Raw genomic sequence first — 24,476 nt, 5'->3', positions numbered from 1 at the left:
CAAGCTGGTTAACCTGTCAGGAGAGGCTGGGTGACACCAAGACCCAACTGCAGCATTCATACCAGTCTACACGGGCAGACAGAGCTTCAGGCACAGGGTGGGACAAGAGGGCAGAGGGAGGAGGAGCTGGAGGAAATTCACTTTTATAATTAGACTCCAGCTAATTTGGGGAGAGCCACACCACTCCAGTCTATCTATGAAAGAATAATGACAAGAAGGTGGGCTTAATCACCCAACCAATGGCCAAAATTGAAGGATCTGGGACACGGTCCTATTGGGGTATTTTCTCTTGACCAAGGACCATCACAAGGTCAGGCTCTCCATTCTGCTGCTCCTGGACTGGCGCTCTCTCATGAATGACATGGATCCTTTGAGGATGTGGCCACACTCCATTCTTGTCCAGATGTTTTCCCCCTTGGTTGACCCTGAGATTACACTTTGTCTTTTTTTTTATCCTTGTTAGTTTAATTCCCTTTGATTTGCTGGCTGTCAAATGTGGTTAATTGAGGAGAAATGAAGGGACTTGAATAAAAGCTGAATGTTTTGGTGTTTAATGTTGAAGGCTTCACCTTTTCCCAGACACAGACAAAAGCCTATTTGCCCTGATGGGATTGCAACCAATTTTTAGAGCTTACCTCATCCGAGGAAGCTATAAATAGGCTTCTAACGTGCTAGGCTTTCATTCTACAGGAGACAGCTTTTTATTTGGAGCTGATTCATTTGGTTATGGAAAATGGTCTGTTGGGAGAGTTGTGAGTCGATGCTGTGCCTGGTTCTGTGCCCTCTTGGTATTCTCCATGGCCAGCGTCTAAAAATCGAGCCCTGGTGGTGATTCATTCACCTGGTTCCTGGGGAGGTCCAACTGTGGTTATGTTCACGATTCACCCCAGGTGTGCATTTTGATCATTGGCCAATGTGGAATAAGAAAGCATATGTTACTCAGAAATTCACTCTAATTCTCCTTGAGCTAATGGCCAATGCTTTTTATTTATATCCTTTGTCAGATTTGTATTGGAAAGAACTTAGCTGGATTAGTAAGCATCCATTTGATGGGTGTCATGGATGCCATAGCCTAACGCCATACTTAATACCATTTTCTACCTCTCCCAAGATTATTGGGGGCTATAAGCTCGACTCTCCCCACGAAAAAGGGCACATGAGATTTTTGTTTATATCTTTAGCAGGAATCAACTTCAAACATGGGACAAAGTATGTGAGAGGGTTTTTGCTGTTCATGAAGAATCCTGCCATGAGAAGGTGACCTCTAGACTTGGTAAAGTGAGAGTCCAGTGAGTGTCCACAGATGACTTTTGTTCATCATTGGGCCTTCTGAGAAGGGGCTGGCCACTCATTGGCAACCTGTTTTAGCAGTTAAAATAGATTGGTTTTTCTGCTGTAAGACTTTTCTCTGTGATAAATCAGCACTTTGTCCAGGGCAGATGGTTTCACAGAAACTGATAAAACGTGGGCAGAAAGGCAACGTGGATAGTAATTTGTGGAGGAGGCCAGAATGAGAATCTTCCATGTCACAGGAATCATTATCTGTGTAGAGAGCTTTGCCCTCCCCCCTTCCCCCCATGCTTCCTCAGACACAAGTCCCTCTGACCATCCACTAGCCCTGTCTGGACCTCAGTTACAGGTGGGAGAAGTGAGGTACACAGGTGGTGGTGGTGGTGGTGGCGGTGGTGGCGGAGGCGGCAGTGGCGGCAGCGGCAGTGGCGGTGGTGGTTCATCCTTCGCTGTGTAACAGCACCCTTGACATCATGTGTCTTAACTCATGCATGAATTGGATTTCAGTGAGGCGGAGCTGCCCAAAGTCATTGGCCTCACTCTCTCTTCCAGAGTCCTCCAAGTCCAGGGACAAGACAAAAGTCAGGATTCATGATGGCCAGGAAGGAGCAGATCTTTGAAGGACCTTTGCTCTGCCTCAGAGAGATGGTCCATCTGATCCCCATGGGTGCAGACCTCTCTGCTCCTGGCTGCTTGCAGGGAGTGCTGGCCCACCCTCATCTCTCCCTTCTCTTGTGCCCCAGACTCTTCCCAGCTTGGTAGGTTAAGGCCCAGGTGTGTCTGGGGAAGCTGTTTCCATGTTGTGGAGGCTGCTGCAGGATAAGGCTTAGCTCCTTTCAGTCTGTGTTTGCAGACTGCGTGTGTCCCTTTACTAACTCCCAGGTCGGTCTCCACGTCTGCCCTCTGTCCAAAGGTCTTGTTAATCTCAGATTTCCCTGAGGGCTGAGAGGGAATCTCTGTCCTTGGTCTTAGAGGCTACTTTTTGCCCATTTATGGTCGACAAAAAAGCAATGTCTTAGGTGTGCTTGAAGAGAGAGTTTCTAACTGAACACTCCTGTGTTCCTCCACACAGAGGTCCAAGAGGACCAGGGCCCACATGGGAGTTGTCACAGACATTTTGTAAGGTGAGGCAGAGAAGCTGACATTCGATGTCCTTGAATATTGGAATAAAAGGGTTGGATTATTGGAGGAGCTCCCTGAACAATGACCTACATAGAAGCACCTCTATTCCCCTTCCCCTTCTCCTCCCCTTCCCTCTCTCTTTTATCCCTCTTCCCTTTGTCCTCCCCTCCCCTTCCTCTTCCTTCCCCTTCCTTCCCCTTCCTGCTCCTTCCTTTCCTCATCTTTCCATTCTCCTCCCCTTCCATTCCCATTCCCCTTCCCCCCTCCCTTTCCCTTCCTCTCCCCTCCTCTCTCTTTCCCTCTGTTTCAGAGAATGCATGTTTGTCTTTCTATATGCCAGACCTTCTTTCACAATCACTTTGAATAATTGTCTGCCCTGTATTTAGGAACCAAAGCCTATATATGAGAGTCTGGGTGGTGACTTAGAAGCCTCACTCAGGTGAAGATGAGATCATTTTAACTCATTGGTGTGGACTTCTTACCTTAATAATGTCCATAGAAGCAGTCTTTCAAAAAACCCAAGGAGGTCTTTTTTCCTTTTTTTCTACTGAATAGAAACATTGGGTTTTAAGGTTCTCTTTTCTAAGTTGTTATTGGGTTGCTGGCAATACGAACATGGTCTCAAGTTCTGCAAATGCACCATCAGTGTCTTCCCTCTCCTAATGAGCTCAGCACAGGACAAGGGGAGCAGATGTCATCTTGTGGAGCCCAGAGCTACAGTCAGCTTCCTTCTCAATTTGGCTGGGGCCAAGAGGGATGGGGTAGTTAGTACGGACCCTCCAGCCTGGCATCCTGTCAGTGGCCTTTCTGACCTCTGCCTGTCAGGGAGGCTCATTGGGAGAGCAGCTTGAGAACTATTTGGTGGAATTCTTGTGAGCCTGGGAATGGAATTGTGGAATTGTTCTGACTCTACCATTCTCTTTTCCTTTGACTGTCAATCTTTCCCAACATCAGGGTCTTCTCCAATGAATCTTGTCTTCTCATTATGTGGTCAAAGTATTTAAGTTTCAGCTTCAGTATTTGACCTTCCAGTGAATAGGCCGAGGCTTTAAGTATTGACTGATTTGATCTCCCTGCTGCCCAAGAGCCTCTCCAAAGTCTTCTCCAGCCCTGCAATTCGAAAGCATCAATTTTGTGGCACTCAGCTTTCCTTATAGTCCACCTCTTACAGCCGTACATTGATTAATATGACTAATGCATAAATATGTTTTGCATGATTGCAAATTGCTTACTGTCTCATGGAGGGCAGAGGGGAAGAAGGGAGAGAGAGAATTTGGAACTCAAATTTAAAAAAAAGTATGCTAAAATTGTTTTTACATGCAATTAGAAAAAATAAGATATTTTTTAGAATAATAAAATTTTTAAATAAAAAAGCATATGGCTTAAATGCTGTTATTTAGATGCTTTGATCAGCATCCAGAAAACCCTGAAAATTAATGAAGAAACCTTGGGGACAGGATTTTTCTGAGTCAGTTTTACACAGTTTAAGTAAGATAAGCTGGAATCCATTGATCAGAAAAACAATATTTGTACAAAAACTGAAGTCGTTATCAAGTATTAATTAAATGCTGTGTGCCCAGCACTATGCTAAGTGTTGGATGTACAAAGAAGGCAAAGGCCAGTCTCTACCCTTGAGGAGCTCACAGTCTAATGAGGAATTTAGCATGCAAACAAGGATGTGCAAACAAGTGTCATTGACATTGGGATGGAGCCGGCATGAAGGGGGATAGGCAACGACTTCCTGGAAGGAGGGGAGACATTGGTGGGGATTTGGTGGAAATAAGAGGAGGAGTTACAGGCAGGGGGGACAGCCAATGAAAATGTCTGGAATGAGGAGATTATCCCTGGAATGCAGAGTATGGGGGTGGGGCGGAGGATGGGTTGGCAATGAAAGTCTAAGGAGACCAGAGAGGTAGGAGGAGATCAGATTATTAAAAGCCAAACCAAGGGTTTCATATTTGGTCATGGAGGTAACAGGAGTGAGAGAGAGTGAGGGGTCAAGGTAACACCCAGGGTGCAGGTCTTGGTGGCTGGGAGGATTGTTGTGTCCTTGACAGTAACAGGGGAATTCGGAAGGGGAGGGGCAATAAGGAGCTCTGTCTTGGACATGTGGAGTTCAAGACATCCACAGAACATCCAGTTTGAGATGCCCAGGAGGCAGCTGGAGGTGAGAGCCTAGTTATCAGCAGAGAGCTTAAGACTGGATGCATCCATCTGAGTAACATCAGCATAGAGGTGAGAAGCGAATCCGAGAGAGTGAGAAGTTGGAAGTTGGCCAGGACGCAGGAGGGTCAAATAATCTAGAGAGAAGAGAGGGTGATTGACAGCAGCATCAGCTATGCAGAGATGGAGAAGGATGAGGGCTGAGGAAAGCCCTTCAAGATGGTGACTAAGAGATCATGGGTTACTTCGGAGGGAGCAGCTTTAGTTGTGGAGGGACAGGGCAGAGGTGGGTGAAGCTGGGAAGCCCCAAGCCTGCTCGGGGCATGAGTAGCTCAAGCTTCCTGCACCGTGTTAGTGGCATTTTTATCAGTCTGGCTAAGTGACACATCTGTGAAATAATAGGACTTTAAAAAAGCAAATAAAAACCCAGAATATACAACTGGCCCAAGCTTCTGGCCCCAAAGTGCTGGCTTATGGTGGCTGTTTATTCCAGGGCCAGTGAAGGCTCCAAATGCCTTTAGAATGTCCAGAGTTGTTTAGTTCATTCATTTGAAGGCTCCCAGTTGTGACGAGTCTTTACACTGAGTGAGAGAACTTGGTTCTTGGAAACAGAAAAGTCGTTCAGAGCCAGGTCTGGGGGATAACATTGGTGACCATCCTGGGGCCTGCATCTTGGCCAAAGTACGAGAAGGGCAGCTGAGTTGTGTGCCTTGGGCTGACATTCCTCATCTGTGCTCCAGGGGCCAGAATTCAAGAGGTCCATGAACTTGCATGGGAAAAAGTAGCATCTTGTTTTTCACTCACCTCTAACTGAAATTCAGCATCTCCTTCACTTATGAAGGTAGGCAAGAAAACATAATTTTGGGAAGAGTTCCTTGGGCTTCACCAGCCTGCCCAAAGGGTGTGTGTGTGTGTGTGTGTGTGTGTGTGTGTCCGTGTCCTGAGGACTGACCTGTGAAGGCCATTTACCAAAATATTGTAAGTGTATGTCTATATTCCAAAGGTTGCTTATTCTGAAGACAGCAACACTCATTTGGACTTGTTTTTTTTAAAAAACTTGTTGTGTTCTTCATAATACTCAGTTTATTCCAAAGAGCATTCAGCAGTTCCATACTTTACACATTGACTTCTAGGACTATGGCCCAGCTCTCCATCCCTTTAGTGACAGTTAGATGCCAGGGGAGCACGTCTCTTTTGGAAGCAGGGCTGGGCAACCCTTTGGCAGTCCATACACTCTACTGATGCTTCATCTACTGTATGATTCCCTCTTCTAGGAAAGGCAGCATCATCTGTGGGCATTTTCTTTCCCTTTACTCGTAGTGAACATATAATAAATTATACAAATATATCTTCTCTTTTCTCTCTTTTGGCTTCTGTCTCTCCAGCAGGTTGAAGGATGAATGAAATCCTTGGCTAAAGGTCTACTTTCCAAATATTTTCCAGTGGTTAGCATGCTGACCTGGACTAGGCTGGGGTGGGGGGAAACTTGCTGCCTCGAGGCCACATGTGGCCTTCTAGGTCCTTGGGTGGGGCCTTTTGACTGAGTCCAAATTTTACAGAACAAATCCTTTTATTAAGGGGATTTGGTCTGTGAAATTTGGATTCAATTAAAGGGCCACACTTGAGGACCTAGAGGGTCACATATGGCCTCAAGGCCACAGGTTCTCCACCCCTGGACTAGGCCAATTATGCTATGTTTTGACATTTATTCATTCAGTTTGGAGAGTCATAATAAACGAATTCTGTCCTGCCTTTATTTTTCCTTATTCTAGGGACTGACATGTATATATTGTTTGCTTTTTCTGATTTCTGAGTCCTCTCTGACACAGTCACTCTGCCCACCTGGCCTTTGGAATTTGTCTTCTTCCAAATGTTGCAGCCCCTCAGTGACATTACCTGTTTCCTCACCTTGGCCTTCTGTGAACATCTATTTCTCAATGCATTGCCCTTCCCATTCATATAGTCTTGGCCCGGCAATGGTACTGAAGTATAAGAGTTGCGTGGGCCCTGGAGCTGGGCAGTCCGTGGCAGCTGAAGTCTGCCTGCTGCTTGTGAGGGGTTTTGTGGGGACTTCAGTGGCACATTTTTAGGGTTTGTTTTGTTGTAGTGACTGTTTAATATCTTCTTCCATCTTTGAACAAAATCAGGAATCAGATGGGGAACAGAGAGGGCCAAAGCCCCAGACGGAGCAGTTGCTTTGAGGATTGGCATCAAAGGAGAACCAGAAAGTCAGAGTGGGCAGAAGACGCCCATGTGCAAGGCCTTTAGAAGTGGACTGGTCTTCTCTTCTCCTCTCTGGCTGGATTGGTCTGGCCTCAGTGACTACTCAGATACTATGACTCCAGGACTGTGGCTGGCCTTAGGCCCACAGAGATCAGAATACAATGGAGATGCCACTTATGGACCAGGGGATTTGGAAAACAGGCAGCAAGCCTGACGCTAGGAGAGAGGTTCATACACAAGGTGGTGCCATGGGGACGGCGTTGTCAGGGGCTGATGGGCCGAGCAACTTGATAGCAAGCTGTGCATCTCTAGGGTGATGATGGCTGCTGTAGGTTACCAGTGATGTCACCCTGAAAGGGCATGATGCCAACTCTGCCTCTCCTTTGCTGCGAGGTAGGGATGGTAGTGAATGGTCTGCAGAGAGCCGTGTGCCCTTGGAGGATGGGACTGGCAGGAGGAGGACTTCCAGGACTGGAAGCCAACTGAAAGCTGTCCAAGATCATGACATTTCATTTCTCGTTCATCCTCTGACTCTCAGCTCAGTTTTGTCCTGCTATCGGTGGCTGAGAAGGAAAGTCAGGAGCAGAGGCAAAGCATCCTCAGAGCGGCCATTGATAAAAGGGAACCTGGCTGGAACAAAGGCAGTCCCTTGGGCCCCGGGCAACTGAAGGCAAGAGACTCATGTGAGTGGGTTCCCAGTGGGGAAGAGTCATTTCAGAATCTGATCTGACACCTTGAAAACGCATTGTACAGAGAGGTTTTCCTTTTAAAAAAGAAAATGAAGAATGGAAATATTTTGGAAGATGCTTTTTATTATGTCCTAATTTTTTTTCTAATGTGACAAGACAACCAGTTGTGTGCCACATAATTTTTGCTAAATATACAGATTCTAGTAGAAAATAATTCACAGGCCAGAGGTCATCCAATCTGTGTCAAAGGTCTCAAAGAAGCTGGTACAGAAGGAGGGTTTGATTTTGAGTCATTATGTTCCAGGGCGATTGACAGCTCATTTACATCTCTGTATCTTATGGGAAACATGGCAGGGAAGATGGACCTCTTGACATAACAAGTGGAGAAAGCTTTTCTGTTTGAGGGCTTGCTCCATCTCACATTGAAATCTGCACATGAAGAGAAGTCATAAGGGACTTACTAAAGTTGAACTGTTTTGTTTACATTCCTACATGGAAAGATGACGTGTATGATTCGTGAGACCTCAGTATCATAGTAGCTGAAAGGAATATGCATATATATGTGTACGCATATATATACATATGTGTGTGTCTGTGTATGTGTCTATGTAGGTATATATATATATAGATATAGATATATATAGATAGATATACATATACATATGTGTGTGTGTCTATGTATGTGTCTGTGTAGGTGTATATATAGATATATAGACAGAGGGCACAGGGTGAGTTGAATATGAAGGGATGATATCTAAAAAAATAAAATCAAATTAAGGGAAATCTGCCCATGCCCAGTTAGACGCACAGCCCTATAAATGAATAGGAGGAGAAATGTTTCCTTCCATTGAAAAAGGCATTAGGGTCAGACCAAGAGCTAGCTTTGTTTGAAATGGAAAAACACTAAAAATGTTCCCAGTATAAATAGGAATGAAGTGACCTCCCTTCTCGGAGGATGCTGTAGCTATTTTGTAAGAGTATTTCTACCCTTCTGGTGGGTGTCCACTTCTCTGGCCAGAGCAGGGGCTGGCTCATCTTTGTCCTTGTGTCTCTAGCACTTGGCATAGCTCCTGGTAGCCCCCCAGCAGGTGCTTAATAAATCCTTGCTCAGTATGGGCAGGCAGGTTTTTGCAGAATTGAAATGGGGAAGAGAGTTGGTTGTGACTCATCAGACCCCCATTTTATGGTCCCAACGTTAGCCTCAGATCTCATCCGCGCACATTCTGATTCCTGAAGTCCCCCTCTGACTTCCCTGGGCAAAATTATTCCTTCTCTGGTTCCTTCACCCGGTGTACTGTGCCAAGCTGATCTTTCTGAAGCACCATTTTCATCATGCCACCAGCCTGCTCAAGCCTGTTCTCTGACTCTCACCCTATCAGACCAACTTAAGTGGTCTGAGCCTGCCACTTAGGGCAGTGTGCCTAGGTTGGGATGTCTGTGTTTGCTGGCTTCTCCTTCCTGGCATGGAGGCAACTTGTCTATTGGCTAAAGGTGGCTCCTGGGCTCTCTTGGGCTCCACATGTTGGCATCTGGCTTATATCGGTTAAGTTTTTAGAGGAAATGGTGATGATCCAGGTTGATCTTTTTCCATGGTGAACCTACTAGAAGGGCCCCTGACCAAGCACTGGGCAGATGGGGAAGATGTGACAGCCTGTCCTGGCAGCCCTAATTTTCACAAACTTTTCTTTTATGTTGTGATCCCAGTAGCCATTCACAAACGTGAATCATTCAATGGACAGAGAAGAACAAAGGGGGACAACTGGTAAGACCGTGAGCTGACATTGCTTTGGGATGCCCAGTTGGGAGGGTCTTCTTTGGAACTTGTTGTCGTCTTTCCTGGCAGGAAGGGCAGACTCTTGGCCCCTCCTCCTTGTCACAGCCTTGAGGATCAGCCATCTTCACACAGATCTGAGAGTAGAGAGCACCGGGGACCAAGACTGTGGCTATTGGGGAGCAAGTTCTTTGGAAAATCCCTCCCTGCCAACAGCCCTCCACCGGCTTTCCTTTGGAAGAGAGTGAGTGGGATGACAGACAGGTATACAAGGAGGCTGCCCACAGCAGACGGGAGGAGCATTCTTTTTCTTTCTTTTTCCATTTTTTGTCTGTTGGTTGCTCTTTCTACTGAGGGTTTCAATTAGATTTGCCTTTGTCTTCCCATCAGGTTTGGGCATTTGGCCTGGTATACAGGGGGAGCTGTTAAGGGGGGAAATATTTGGGAAGAGCATTGGCTTGAGAGCCAGGGACATGGAGAAGAGTCAGCCATCATGTCTGCCTGCTGGGCCCTTGGCCAGGTTGTCCCCTTCCCTGAGGCCCACGCTTCAGTGGCAATGTCCCAGGCCCAAGCCCGTCCCTGACCTTAGGGGTGAGGAGAGGGGGAGGGGTGTCAGCTTCACCAGTACCTCCTAAGCCCTTCATGGCTACCTGCCTGTTCTTTCTTAGTGCATCTCCCAGCTCTGTGTCAGCTCCCACAGTCTATGACGGGATGCCGATGGTACCACACAGAGCTCCTGCTCTGAGGTGCTGAGGCTGGTGCAAGGGCTGACTTCATCCCTGCCCCACCCTGCCCCAGACACTGGGAGGGAGAAAGCTGCCTCCAGAGCAGCTGTCTCCAGGCACAGTCTGGGAGCCTGGAGCTCTGAGAGGGATGGAGCCGGCACTTTGCTGTTTTCTTTCATGGGAGACAGAAGATACCTGGTGATTAATCTTTAATACAGACATAATTACCACCAGACAGCAGCTGTCACTCACCATTAGTTCAGATTAATTTGGCCATTTCATGTGATGGGAAAGGATAGGAAGTCTCGGTGGTCTAGATGGGTTCATGTTAACTCTCAGATTTTATTGCTTCCTTCTGTGACATTTCACAAAGTCTTAGTTTTTAAGACTGATTGCCTGCAGCCCGGCTAGTCCCAAGCCCAAGCATTTGTTTCTGCTGGTGTTGGGCATCAGCCCTTGGCCCCTCCATGCATCCAGGAGGCTGGAGCCCCCTCAGCAGCCCAGGGAGCAGCTTGGGGCTCTCCTTTGCCCAGCTGTGGGCTGAATCTGCTTGTTAGAGCCAGCCTCAGCGGGGTAATAAATAGGTTATTCCTTCTAAGAGTTATCCCCCAGGAAAGGGCTTAGTGGAGGGAGGGGAGAGAGGCTGGCAGTCGTGGCCTAATTGAGCATCCTCTCCAGGGCAGGGGGAAGAGGGAGGAGGGCTGATGGGATCCAGAGAGCCATCTTGTTTTGTGAGAATAGTTGTGTGGGGGGGTCTGGGTCAGCGCTGAGCTCACCTGCAGGTGACTGCCTGGGATGTTCTGGGAGCCCCGGGGATAGTGACTGGAGCAGCTCTGCTTACCAGCAGGACTGCTGGCTCCCTTGTCATCTAACACCCTGACTGCCGCCTCTGGGGCATGGTTGGGGTTTTGTGGTAGAGTCAGATTGCAGAGGACCTTGAACGTGAGGGTCAAGGTGAAAATCCAGGACAAGTACATTGGGAAGAGCCTAGTTCTGAGATGTCTGCTCCCGTGAGCTGGTGGACTCTGGGCAGGTCCCTTCACATCTGTGAGGTGAGTTGGTCCCACCCAGAGCTGGACTCTGAAAGCTGTAAGGGACCTCAGCTGTTGCCCTTCCAGCTCCTTCCCTTTCCGTGTTTGTCAGGAATCAAACACTTGTGAAGGGCCTACAGCCAGCCCCTGCCATCACAGAGCTTACCCTCTAATGGGGAAAACAGCACAGAAAAGGGAGCTCAAAACAGGGTGGGAGGGAGCACCTAGCTTGGGTCCATCCTAGGAAGTTCCTACTGCAGCCTGGTGACCAATGAGGTGGGGGCTGGCCTGGGCACCTCTTTAAATGGAGAAGGGTGTCCTCCAGGTGTGAATCCCAGGGCACCTTCCAGGGCAGAGGGATCTGGGGCCTGCTGAGAAATGTGAAAAAGCTGAGAAGGATGTGCGCAGGGTCACAGAGGCCCCCATCTTGGAGCCTTGGTCATGTTCTTTTTACAGTTTTGTGACAGAAGCACAGAATGTGGAGTTTGAAGGTGCATTAAGTTCATTCAAACCCTTGCCTTCAACCCTCACCCCCAGAGAGACCTCCAGCCCCAGGTTACTGAATGAGGGGGAATCTCCTGACTTCGGGGAACAACCCAGTCCACTCTGGGATGTTCTTTTTAAGAAAAATCTTTTTATTGATGTGTTTTGTTTTTATGTGACAAACATTTAGAGCTTGCCCCCATTCCATGGGAGGTGTCATGTGACAAAGTAAAACAGTTAGGCAAAACTAGTGATGCTGTGACCTCCTGTGTAAGTGTGTGTGACATTCTGCTTCTCTAGTTAACACAATTTCTTGTAGTCAACAGAAATTTATTTTCTCTTCTTCCCATTTCAAGCCCCACTGAACAAAAGAGAAAAGAAAAGAAGATTCCTTGTAACAAATATGTATAGTCTTGCAAAAGTAATCCCTCTTGGCTGTATACATACATGCACATGGATATTATGTCTAGTCTTTACAAAAGTCTTCAGAATTGTTCATTTTTATAATATTAATGTTATAAATAACTATGGGTCTGCTTACTTTACTCTGCATCTGTTCATACAAGCCCTTCCATCACTCTTTGAAATCATCTATTTACTCATTGCTTACAGCACAATTATATCCACGTCCATATACCATAATTTGTTCAGCCATCCCTCAATTGGTGGGCATCCCGAGAGTTTCCATTTTTTGCCTCCACAAAATGGGCTGTTACAAATATTTTTGTACACATAAGAACCATACTGCTCTCCTGAATGCTGGGTCCCATTTCTGGCACATAGTAGGTGCACATCTGGTGTCTGCTGATTAACTTCCCTGTGCGGGCTGGGTATGCTTTCACATTTTTACCAGTGACTAGGCTAAATCATCAGTAGCATCTTTAAAATTGCAGATGAGACAGAGCTGGGAAAAGATTGAAGGATTCGGGAAGGTCCCCTTGGTCTGGAACACTGAGCCAACCTAAGGGGAAGTTCTGGGGTTTTGTTCTTTTAATCCCAAGTATGGAGTAGAGGAGGCATCTGGTGTAATGTGGTAGTCAAACTAAAGGCTAATGCCAGCATAGGGGGATTAGGACGCAGATCTTTTGTGGCCAGAGGTCAGAGGCTACTCTCCTCTGCCCTGGTCTGGCTACATCGGAAATGTAGTGGGTCTAGAGGCCAGGATATTATAGGATAAGCTGGGAGCATCCAGGGGAAGGCAGCCCATTGTGTATAAGGCCTCACAGTTGTGAGGTAGAGGAGGGTTAAGGGAATGGGGACGTTTAGCCTTGGGAAGAAAGAGTGAGGTTGGGGGACAGGATTACTCTGGCCAAGTACTTAGGGCTATTACTTAGGCTATTACTTGTGCCCAGTGGCCCAGAGGGCTGAACCAGCCACAGTGGGAACACTCCATGAAACCGTAAGACTTTGGGCCAAGGGGCCAGTTTGGGCTGGATGTCACAGCTGCCATTGTGGACAGCAGCTGGCTCCATGCTGTTTGACTAGGATCGTTGGGCCTTCATCCCAAGTTTTCTATTTCTGGAACTGGGTGGTGGGTCCTGGAGCTCATCAGGACACTAACTCCTGCTAGGAGTTGGATTGTTCCCAATGTCTTTAGCCAAACAGAGCAATTAGCTCCTTTCTGGCTGCGCACAGTGTAATTTTTTCTTCCCCTTACATGAATGTCATTGTCATAGAAATAATAGGAGAAATTCAGCACTGCAAATGGTGGTAGTTTGGTTCTGAAATGGTGGTTTAATGGCATCCGAGGCATCTTCCAAGCTGTTTCTCATTTTTCCCCATTGTCATCATATTGAATTTTTCTTCAGTAAGCACAGCATGAGTCCTGGTAATTGGCTGCATGGGATAAAGGGTTGCTTTTGTTAGCATCCACTTATTGCCTTAAGAAAATATAAGTGAATCCTCATGTGTGAGACTTAAGGATGTTTTAAATTGAAGAATAGAAAATGTTTCTAGGTCTTCCATTATTTTTTCATGCTTTGGGATTGATGGTGACTCTGGTTTGGTTTTGGTCAATATATACTTTTGACAAGACTTGATTTTGTCCTTCTAGACTTTGGAAGAAAATGACTTATTTCAAAAGAATTGCTTCCTAAAGCCAGTTCTTCTATGCTTGTTTTGACTGTTTCTCATTCTTCATTGCATTACTACAGCACTCAGAATTTTAAGAATTTGGGGAATGTCAATCAGTCACCAAGTATGAGGTGCCTACCGTGTGCCTAGCACTGTGCTAAGATCTACGGGTACAACAGTGTAACAATCCCTACTCACGAGGAGTCGACACTCAACGAAGAGACAACTCTGAAAATAAGCATATCTGTAATAAATAGAAAGTGAACTGATTCAAATCTGAAGGAGCAAAATGCAATGCGGATGGGGGTGGGAGTCAGGAGTGGTGCCTGCACCTTCTACCACCTTACAAAGAAAAAAGGGGCTCCAGGAAGGAGAGGCAAGAAGAGGGGTCATTGCAGGCAGGTCAGACAGTCAATACGCAAAGGGCCAAAGGAATCCAGGAATAACTTGTATGTATGCATCATATAGGGTCACGCATGTCAAACTGGGGAAGACCTGAAGTCTCTCCAGTGGGAGAGAGGATGGCCCAGAGGAAGCATGGCTAGGTCTGGGGACATCTGGATCTAGTCGGCTCTTCTCAGTGAGCATTGTTTTTAAATGCGGGAAACACAATGCGGACAATTAGAAAGGAAACCAAAGGGCAGTGAAAATTAAATTGTGATTCGTACCCATGTGCATCCCCTCCCCTCCACCTCCAAATTTCTTCATGGCCCAGGTTCATGAGATCGTAGGTGTCTGTCAAGGGCCCCAGACTGGAGCCTGGAACAGGATGCAGAGAAGAGGATGCTGTAGAGAGGAAGAGGGGGCATGGTGGAGGGGGGTGGGCCGGGGGGGGCCGTCCAACAAGCAAACCAGTTCTGAGATGGGGCATTTCATCATGAATGGGACTTCTCTTGTGTGGGGTTAGATTTCAACACCTATCACTACTTTACAAATTGCTTTTCTCTCAGGTTCATTATAACGCGGCTATTGCTTTCATGTGAAAGATAACTTAACTCACGTAACAGATAACCTGAGCTCAATTTTCTTGCTGTCTTTCAGACAGAAGCAATCTCCGCCAGTCAAGAAACCAGCCAAAGTGTTTCACCATGGATATAGATGATGAAGAAAATATGAGTAAGATTTAGGTCTCTATACTGTAAAATTAGTTAATTTTCTTAGAGGAACTTTTTATCTCTATAAGCTAATACAAGACCAGTTTAAGGGACATCACTTCCAAGTGCGCGGCCAGTCTGTTTCTAACCACGAGTGGCATGTTTCTTATGGTTTTGATGTTTTCTTGCTAATGAAAGAATCATACCCTTTTCCTTCAAAGCCTTCTGATCCAAGTTTGAGCGTAGTAGAATTCACTGGCTGCTATCCTATGCCAGCCAATGCAGAGTCACACACACACATACGTATCTCACTCCACCCCCACAAGTAGTGTTGTTCCTGCAGCTACTACATTGGGATTGTAAGCAATGCATAGGTACCTTGTCTGGCGGGGCAGCCCTTCTGTTTGGGGAGCAGGGTCCTGATCAAAAGTCACAAAACATCGCTTGTGTTTATGGTCCCCTTCTTAATCTTACCCATCCTTTCCTGTCTGTATTAGATGAACGAAGCTTAAATTCTGATTCACTAATAAGTGATAAAATAGAGGGTTAGTCCAGCACATCCAAAGAGATTGGACACACATGAGGCCCTTATACACTGGAAATGGGCCCTGAAGGCCGACCCCAGCTCATGCCAACGTCCCAGGGGCTAGGCTGGCCTGGAAGTGACCTTTACCTAAACACATCAGGCTTCCTCACCACTGTCACTTCACTCTCCTTTCTGTGTCAGCCATCAGCAGGAGACTCCAGGCTTGTGTGTGTGTGTGTGTAAGTGCATGTGTGTTTATATGTATATGTGTGTGAATGTGTATATGCACGTATGAGTGTGTGTTTGTATGCATGTGTGTTTATGTGTGTATGTGTGGGTGAATGTGTGTGTATATGTGTGTATTTACGTGTGTGTGTGCCTATGAATGTGTGTGTCTGTGAGTTTGTGTGTATATTTATGTGTATGTATGTGTGTGTGTGTGTGTAGATAGATGTGTCTGAGGGAGTTGCGGCTGAGTCACAAGGATGAGGCCTATTTTTCCTATATCTGAAGAATTGTAAATGTACTAATGTTTCCTCCCAGGACTGACTACATACATATTTAATAAAATGAACTGAGAAAAGATTGTTTTTCTGTCTGTTGAATAAAATGTAAACCAGCCCCCACCTGCCCTGGCCATCCCTCCCCTGATGGACCTCCTGGAGCAGGCTTTGCTAATGTTAATGTGCCTTCGATGACCCCATGTCATCACTGTTGTCTTTGTCAGGGCAGAGGTGACTGGCTCTGAGCCCCACCAAGGGCTGGGTGAGCCATGTGTCTTGCTCAGAGCTGGGAAGCATGTTCTCCTTGTACTTTCAGGAGTAGCCCCATGGGAACTGCAGGCTCCAGGGTCCTTCTCCTTTTCTTTGATTACAGGGTCATCATCCCAGCATGGTTTCTACTGAGACCCTGAGCTTTCTAGCCCTATTTAAAATGGCTTCCACTCATACCTGTCAGGGCCAAGGCTGCCTTGGAGAGCTCAGCAGCAATGCTCTTCCCTTTAGGAAGCTGTACCCCAAGGCTTGCCCAGCCCTCCCTGGCTGGCTGGTGTGTGTCTGAGCATGTGCAGTCCTTGGTCTTGGCTCACTTTAGACTAGCATTGCTCCTGGCCCATGGGAGAGCTTCTGTCTCCTGCTGTATCTTAGGTTGTGTGTCATTGCCAGCAACTGGGCAGGGTGATATTTCCCTAAAGACCTTTCTGGCTTCAGGAGTCTGGGGTCAATGACCCTGTCTTTAATGTGTCACGCAATCAAGCACCAGAGATGATATCAAAACCCTGAAGCAAGTCTTCACCAAAAGAAGCAGGAAGTCAGCTCAGTTCAGGCCAATTTCACAAACTCTTAATGAACACCGTGAGGTGGCTTCCCTGGTTACCTGGGGAGCAGCAAGAGGAGCTATTTATAAAACAGGATCACTGAGCTATGAGCTGGTGGGGGAGTCTTCTTTTTTTAAGCAACAAAGTCTGAAACTAGTCAGGAGAAGTTTATCTGTCGCCGTTTGAGAATTTAGGAAAATAAAGATTCAAGTTAAAGAATCTTCCTAGGGAAAAGCAAAATAAGGTCCTTTCCCTGGAAGGGCATGCCCCTGGAAATGAGCCTGGGCAGGATGGCTTTTGACCTAGGTAAAGGAGCAGGAGTGACTCGGTCATAACCAGCTTCTCCTGTTTAAAGGCTGGCAGCCTTCTCTCGGCTTCCTCCGCCAAGTAGCTCCTTCCTGGTTCTTAGCCCACAGGCAGGTCCAGGGAGTCAGTGAGGAGACACAGCTGGAGGAGCTATGAAAAGGCTGAGGATGATGGGGAATGGTTAGTTCAAACTGAATGGGATGGAGCATCTCTAATCTTTCCAGGCTCTTTGGGAAGCCCTTTCTCCCAGGGCTCCCCCAATCCAGCGCTTGTGCTTGCCACCCCAAAGAAATCTTTGGTTACAGCTGATCGCCACATGTTTTCAATCAAGCCTATGTCCCATGTCCGGTGACCCATGCACATCAAATAAAACTGATTGGACCCTTCGTGGGTGTAGGATCCCACCTCCAAGGCTGGAGTCCTCTGTCCTTCAATTATTTCTATTTCCAGGGAAACTGCTTGTCTCGACATAATTTACGGAAAAGCAGTCTATACATAATATCCCTCTCAGCTCTTTCCAAAAATCTATCAACATTTATTGAACACCTTCGGTATGCAAGGCTTATGGCATACCAAAGGGAGATTAGCTCTTTAGTGGTGCGGGCAAGGCCCAAGGTTAAGTAATAACAACAGTACATTCCAGTTGGTCAGAGATGGGGACAGAAGACGTGATGGTCTTTTCCATCTTCTGTGGCTCTGGGACACTCCCACCTCCCCTAAGAAGTCTTCTTTGAGATCCTCAGGGAGATTCCTGTTGGCTGTTGGTTTGAAGGGCAGGACTGGCCTAGGCCTGAGAGTGTGGTGAGCGTCCTTCTTCATCCCATCCTATCCCACGTCCACTTGGCAGAGCCATACATAGCGCTGGGGTGGGGGTAGGGCACCTCTTCCGTGACAGTGTTTACATTCAGTGGCTGATCCGCACTACCTGACCGAGACAGGATAGTTCTGGGAGGGGAGACTGTCCCACAGCCACCAGTCTGATCTGGGCAGTAGGTCTGACTGAGTTGTCTCATTATATAACTTTCTTTTAATACAGAATGGAATGAAAAGGTCAACATTGGGATAATAAGTGGGGCTGTATTGGTGCTGGGGCCTGCATACCCCCAGGGAAGTCAACAAGGAAGCATTTTTAAAGCACCTACTGTGTGCCAGGCACTATGCTAAGCGCTTTACAATTATTATCTAATTTTATCCACACAGCAACCCTATGAGGTAGGTGCTATTATGATTCCTATTTACAGATGGGGAAATGGGGCAAGCAGAGGTTAAGTGACTTGCCCAGGGTCACACAGCCAGTAAGTGTCTGAGGCAGGATTTGAACTTGGGTTTTCCTGACTCTAGGCCCGGTGCTCTGGGCACTTTGGTGCCCCCTAGCTGCTCAGGGGCCCCACGCTTTTGTTGCATCTTGCATCTTTCAGGTGCCCTCTTTAGTTCAGAAATGCTCCCTTTCTGGCTTGAGGGACAGTCCTCTAGACATAGGGTTGGTGTCCGCTTGGGGCTCCCCCGAATCGGATGGCCCTGTGGGCAGGCAGGGCAGCTTCTGTGTGCCCCCAGGAGGGACCAATGGAGGCACTATTCTTGTTCCTTTCCATTATTATTTTTCCAGAACTCAAGCTACTTGCCTTCCACTGATAATGCCACCCCAGAGTCCACCCTGCCCCCCAAATTTGCATTCGCTTTCTCCTCTGCTGCTCCAGCTCTTCCAGGAGCATCTTCTACTCCTGAGACAGCTAGGTCTTCATGTGAGGCCCTCACTAGTCCAGCCTGGTTAGGACCTTGCCCACCCAGCCAGCACCCCAAAGGGTCCCCAGGGTGCATCATGGGGTTTGGGCTCTTGGGGAAGCTTTGGTTGGATGGAGGAGGGCTGACCAGCTCCCATGACAGAGGCAACTTAGGGAATCTCTCATTCCTCTGCTTTCTGCTCTGTGTTGTCAACACCACCTTCAGCTCTCAGCTACCCTGGAGGGGTTTTACCTAAGCCTAGATTCGGGGGTGACCCAAGAACAGAGAAGCCCCTACCCAGTCTGTAGAAAGGCTTCAGCATGGAGGACTGGGGCCTCTTGGGCCTGCTTTACCGCCTGGGCATAGCCCTTGGGCATAGAGAGGGACAACATGCTGCTGGGAACATGCTTGAAGGAGGCGGGCCCCAGCTTTCCCCTCAGAATGCTGCCTTGACACCCCTGGAAGGTTTTCACGTGGCTTGTCTTTGTCTATAGTCAGGAAATATGGTTTTCACAAGTCAACTAAAGAGGAACAGATCAGAGTAACTGCTTTGACTTGCCAACACGACCCCTTGGAGGCTGTTCATTAAACAGCAAAATCATATGGATTATTGAAATATTAATTTCTGCTCAATAAAAACATCATGGAAATTGACCCACCCTCCGGGGCTCAAGTCCAAAGTTCACAGAGAGCAACATTGTCAACAGATCCTCAGTTTGGGTTGAGTCCTCCATCATCATCCCCTGACTCGGGTTTGCTGGTTCCCACCTATGCATCTTCCCTCAAGGGTCCAAGCAAAATGGTGATCAGACAAAAAGGCTTTTGCAGTCACTGGGGCTGCTGGGATTCCTCCAGTGCCCCCAGAAGCACCTAGGCCTGCAGGACAGCCCATGAAATAAGGGGTTGGAGGCCATTCTTGCGATGGCTCCAGAGCCGTCGATGCCCTTTCTATTTGCGCGAGTGATGTTCTTTGTCCTGTGTCAGTCTCTAAATCTCCATTCTGGCTCTGTTTCTCTCCTTTGTTTTTTGAGCACCAAAAGGAGTAACCTATCGAGCTTTTGCTGGAGGATGTTATAAATGAAAATTTAATCATTATTCCATCAGCTTTGTCAACTGGGAGAAGTGGTGTGTGTGTACCCAGCAGGTGGTGGGGAAAGGCCCTTGAAAGTCAGTCCTAGTGGCTGCTTAGAGTCTCCCACTTGGAAGCAGCCTTCCACTTGGGTTAGTTTAAAAGGGAGCTTTTAAAAATATATTATCATCCTTCTACCAAACTGAATAAATATGCTTCTGGAAGTCAGAGCTCTTGAAAGGGGAAGATTGCGAGCCTTGGCCTAGTACCTCAGAGTAAGGGTTGGCTTTATAGTTGGCCTATCTGATGCAAACGGTCACACATTTGGGACAGTTTGCTTAGCATCATGAAAACCAGCCCTCACTGTGAAGGAGAAATGATCCTTAGGGGGTAGTTACTGCATTTTGGTCTAAATGTCTAAAAAGGCTGGTTATTTGGATTACCTAAAAATTTTTATTATGGATTTTTCTAATATATTGAGAGAAATGTTTTGAAGATTGGAGGCTTTCACCTTTTAAATACACACACCTATTTTAAATCTCTCTAAGCATTTGCCCACATCCTTCATGGTAAATCCCGAGAGTCAAATTTAATCAGAACAGGAAAAGTAAATCATTTCCCCCATCTTTGAAAATAAACTATAAATGAACTTAGGGGGTTATGTGATTTTTTTTTTCTTTTTGAAACCAAGATAATCCTCCCTTTGCCATGAGCTTAGTGATTTATTGGGAGGCTGAATGCCAGCTCTCCATCAAGACTGGCAATCAGGTTCCCGTCCCTGGCATTTCTCTGGGACTGTATTAAAAACCAAGAAGGAAGAGGTGGAGTGACACACCTGTATGCTGAGGAGATTCTCGATTCCAACTTCGTTTGCTCCATTCGTTGCTTCATGGAACTCTCTTTGGTGAAGCACCCTAGGGCGTCAGAGCTCAGTGGTGCTTATTGGGTAGACCGAGGCTGGAAAGCAGAGCTCCAGCCTCCTCCTCCCCCACTCAAAGCTGCCCAAAAGAACAGGCACCAGCTACATAATTTCTCATGCTAGTAAGTGTGTATGGGAACCAAATCAAAGACTCACAGTAATTGAATATTTATACCTGCAAAGCCAATTAGCTTCCGAGTACACATTTCTAAAGAGCATTGTATCGCCTCCAAATGGTGCCTCAGTTAAACCCTACAAACTAGATTCTGGTCAAATAAAATGGAAAATAAAAGTATAACTAAAGCAAAATGTCCGTTTTCCTAGGGCTGATGGTGAATCGCCATTCCATTAGCATTATTAATGGAAAGGTCTTTCATTGGCCACCTGCCACACTTCTCTCTGGGTGGTTCCCCAAAATGTTGTAGGGCAAGGCCCTTTCACCCCCAGCAGCATGGATGCCCATCCAAGTGGGACCTGCTGCACCCACCCTTATTCTAGCCAGTGCTTGAGGCAGAGGCGGGTTGGGGTTGGGTCTGCCGGAGGAGGAGACTTGGGGAGCACACATCACTTAACCAGTTACAAAGAGAGATAAAGGAATCTATAAATTTTGCATTTACAAGGTCCTACAACGAAGGCGTTGTAAGTTACTCTTTTGGGCACCGCAGGTTCCAGCAGCGCCGATGTCAAGGAAAACCGCAACCTGGACAACGTCCCGCCCAAAGACGGCGGCGCCCAGAGTGCAGGGGAAGCGGCTCAGCTCACCAACGGAGGAGGCGGTGGCGCCGGCAGGAAGCGGCCCCTGGAGGATGGCACCAACGGCCACTCCAAGTTCCGTCTGAAGAGGAGGAAGAAGATCCCAGGGCCCATTTTACCCAAGAATGCCCTGATGCAGCTCAACGAGATAAAGCCTGGCTTGCAGTACAGACTCCTCTCCCAGACAGGACCCGTGCATGCACCTGTCTTCGTCATGGCAGTAGAGGTGAACGGACAGGCCTTTGAAGGCTCAGGCCCCACCAAGAAGAAGGCCAAGCTGCACGCTGCCGAGAAGGCCTTGCGCTCCTTTGTCCAGTTCCCCAATGCGTCCGAGGCTCATCTAGCCATGGGCAGGACCCTCTCGGTCAATACCGACTTTACGTCGGATCAAGCCGACTTCCCCGACACCCTTTTCAATGGATTTGAAACTCCCATTCAGTCGGACGCTCCCTTTTATTTGGGTTCCAATGGAGACGGCGGCTTCAGTCCCAGCGCAGACTATGGCGTGTCAGTGTCTGCTGCCCCCAGTGCCCTGATACAATCACCCCTTCCCCTCCCCATACCCTACCCATCTGCGAGTGGCAAGAACCCCGTGATGATCCTGAATGAGTTACGGCCGGGCCTCAAGTATGAGTTTCTCTCCGAGAGTGGAGAGAGCCATGCCAAGAACTTTGTCATGTCGGTGGCTGTAGACGGACACAACTTCGAGGGGTCAGGGCGAAACAAGAAGCTGGCCAAAGCCCGTGCTGCCCAGTCTGCTCTTGCCTGCCTCTTCCACATGCAGCTGGACCAGACGCCGTCTCGGCAGCCCATCCCCAAGGAGGGCCTCCAGCTCCATCTGCCACAGGTGAGGACCTGGGAGCGTGGGCTGCCCCTGCAAGGGAATCTGTGGGATTAACGTTGTGTCTTCCATGTAGCATAAGCCTCTTAGCCTGTCTTCACCAGGAGCACTTGCTGACGAGCTTCTATAGCCTAATTACTTGGTTAGAAAAGTAGGAAATGAGAGATAGGCACTGGAGCCATGGAGGTGAGTAGAGGTGGCAAAGGTGCTCTCTCTGATGCATTGCTCAGCTTCCTTTGCAGGAAGAGCCCCCAAGGGCTCTCCTTGGTGACTTCATCCAGAATCCTGCCTAGACATGTGAGATGTAAGCCATTCGTGGCCCCCTTGGATACTTTGGGTCCTCCCCCTCCTTTGGAGGTGCTCATGGTCAATCAGGTTCTTGTGGGATGCGGAGTGGAGACAAAGAGGTTCCTTGGGTCATGGTTGTGACCCAGCCCTTCTCCTGGGTGCTGGGTGCTCCCTTTCTGCAGTCTCTGTTTTCCAGGGCAGGCAAAGCCTGGGCCTGGCCACAGCTCACAGTGTGATGCTTCTCCAGCACCCAGGAGAATGGTTAGGTTGTAAATACCCCTTCTGTGGCCACCACAACCAAAGCTTCCTCTAAAGGGGGTCCCTCAAAGGGCTGATCAGAATGAAAGTCTTTTCTCCTTCCCTTTCTTGAGGGTCCCTGTTCCCCACCCCCCGCATTTGAGTAATAGCTGCTATCCCGTCCTCTGGCAGGGGAAGCACACTGTCAGCTCCCCTCTGCTCCTCCTCCCTTGGCAGGTTCTGTTGTCTTATATTTTACAGCTTCAGATGAGCTGCTTGAAGGATGATATGGGCTTGAGGGAGACTATCAATTCTCTTTTTCCTTTTCCATAAGTGTTATTTCTTCTGATAGGAAAGCCATGTCATTGAGAGAGCTGTCCTTCAGAAGCAGGGACCTGAGGGGGAGCTGGGGGCACTGAAGGTACCTCTGGGACACTCCCATTCTTCCCTCCACTCTTTCCTCTTATTCTTTGTCTTTCCAGGCCCCAGGGTACCCTCCCATGTCCCCAAGGAGCACCTCCCTGCTTGCCCTGCTCATGCCAGCCCTGCAGATGCAGGTGACTTTGTTGCCCTCCCTATGCATGAAGGAATGACCCCCTCATTTTATAGATGAGCAATGTGAGGCCAAAAGAAGTCCCGTGACCTGCCCACAGGCTCCCAGGTTGTCAGAAGCAGGGCTGGACTTGGAACTGGTGTACCAGGGAAGGAGAAGGTTAGCTGGTGTGGGGATGACAGATGGGGCTTCAGGGTTTCATCCAGAACCCAAAGGGCAGACTCTGTCAGCATTTCGGTCCCCTGTCATCTCTATTCTCCGTGTCCATTCTTCCCTTGGCCATTGAAGGTCCTTCTGGTCTGACGGGAATGTGATGTTTCAGGTAGAGAAGCTGGCTGTCTAATCATTTCCTCTTTTTTTTTGGCCTTCTGTCAAAATCTCTGTTCCAATTTCCTGATAAGATGTCTTCTCTGTGAAGCTCAAGGTTGGCTGGTGAGGAAGCGTACATTTCTGTTGGAAAAATTAAAATCTATTAGAGCTGCTGTTGGGCTCATTGGAATAGTCTCTGTGAACCTGTTTCCAGAATTGACCAATAGTCCCCAGTTTTTACTGGGGTGGAAGGGTGGAAGTTATGTCATTTTGCCAAAGGTGACCCAAGAAATGTCATTTCAGTGTAAAATGACACTCAGAAGAGGCAAATGACATTTGGATAAAACAAAGATCACTCCCTTCTTCGGTGGGTCTCTGGCCATGGTGGCTGGAAGCTCTCTGTTTCTCTTGGCAGGCTTGCACTTTGTCAAAGTGATATTTTTGGAGGTAGTGTGGTGCAGTGAGTGGCCCGCTAGACTTGGCATCAGGGAGGCCTGAGTTTGAATCCTGTGTGGCTCCTGAGCAAGACACATCACATCTCTCAGCCTCAGCTTTCTCGTCAGTAATATGACGAGCTGGCCCCAATGACCTTGGAGGTCCGTTCTAGCTCTAGACCCAGGACCCTTGGAGTCCCTGGATTCTTGAGGGCAGATGGAGTTGGAGATATTCTCTGGCCCAGTATACCCTTGCTAAGCCTCAGCAGAACAATGCTATGGAAGGAGGGAGAGAGCATCCCTAGGTGTGGGCTACCTATGCCCCACCTGGTGTCTTGTCTTACATTTCCTTAGGAAGGCTCAGGTTCCATTCTGGACCAGAAAGAGGCAGCAACAGTGGTGGGTGTGGCCGTATGTCTGATAGCCCCTGCTGCTGCTGCTGCAGGATTGACTGGGATAGGAAATGCTTATTGTCTCTCAATAGCTATTCAACAAATAGGTGTGTTTTTCCAGTTCTCCTGAAGAACTCAGGAAAGCCAG

General features: G+C 47.8%; 1 protein-coding gene across 1 annotated transcript in view; it reads left to right on the top strand.

Annotated features, from left to right (window-relative positions):
- Nucleotides 1-24,476, top strand: part of ADARB1 (adenosine deaminase RNA specific B1) — a 92,308-nt gene that overhangs the window by 16,767 nt on the left and 51,065 nt on the right. The window contains exons 2-3 of the mRNA XM_036767069.1: nt 14,612-14,686; nt 21,187-22,121. Of these exons, the coding sequence (XP_036622964.1) occupies nt 14,612-14,686; nt 21,187-22,121 (1,010 nt within the window). The remainder of the gene's footprint in view (nt 1-14,611; nt 14,687-21,186; nt 22,122-24,476) is intronic.

Source organism: Trichosurus vulpecula, chromosome 7 (assembly GCF_011100635.1).
Source record: "Trichosurus vulpecula isolate mTriVul1 chromosome 7, mTriVul1.pri, whole genome shotgun sequence".
Classification (NCBI taxonomy): Eukaryota; Metazoa; Chordata; class Mammalia; order Diprotodontia; family Phalangeridae; genus Trichosurus; species Trichosurus vulpecula.
Note: the sequence above shows the minus strand (reverse complement) of the source record. Positions and strands in the feature narration are given on the sequence as shown.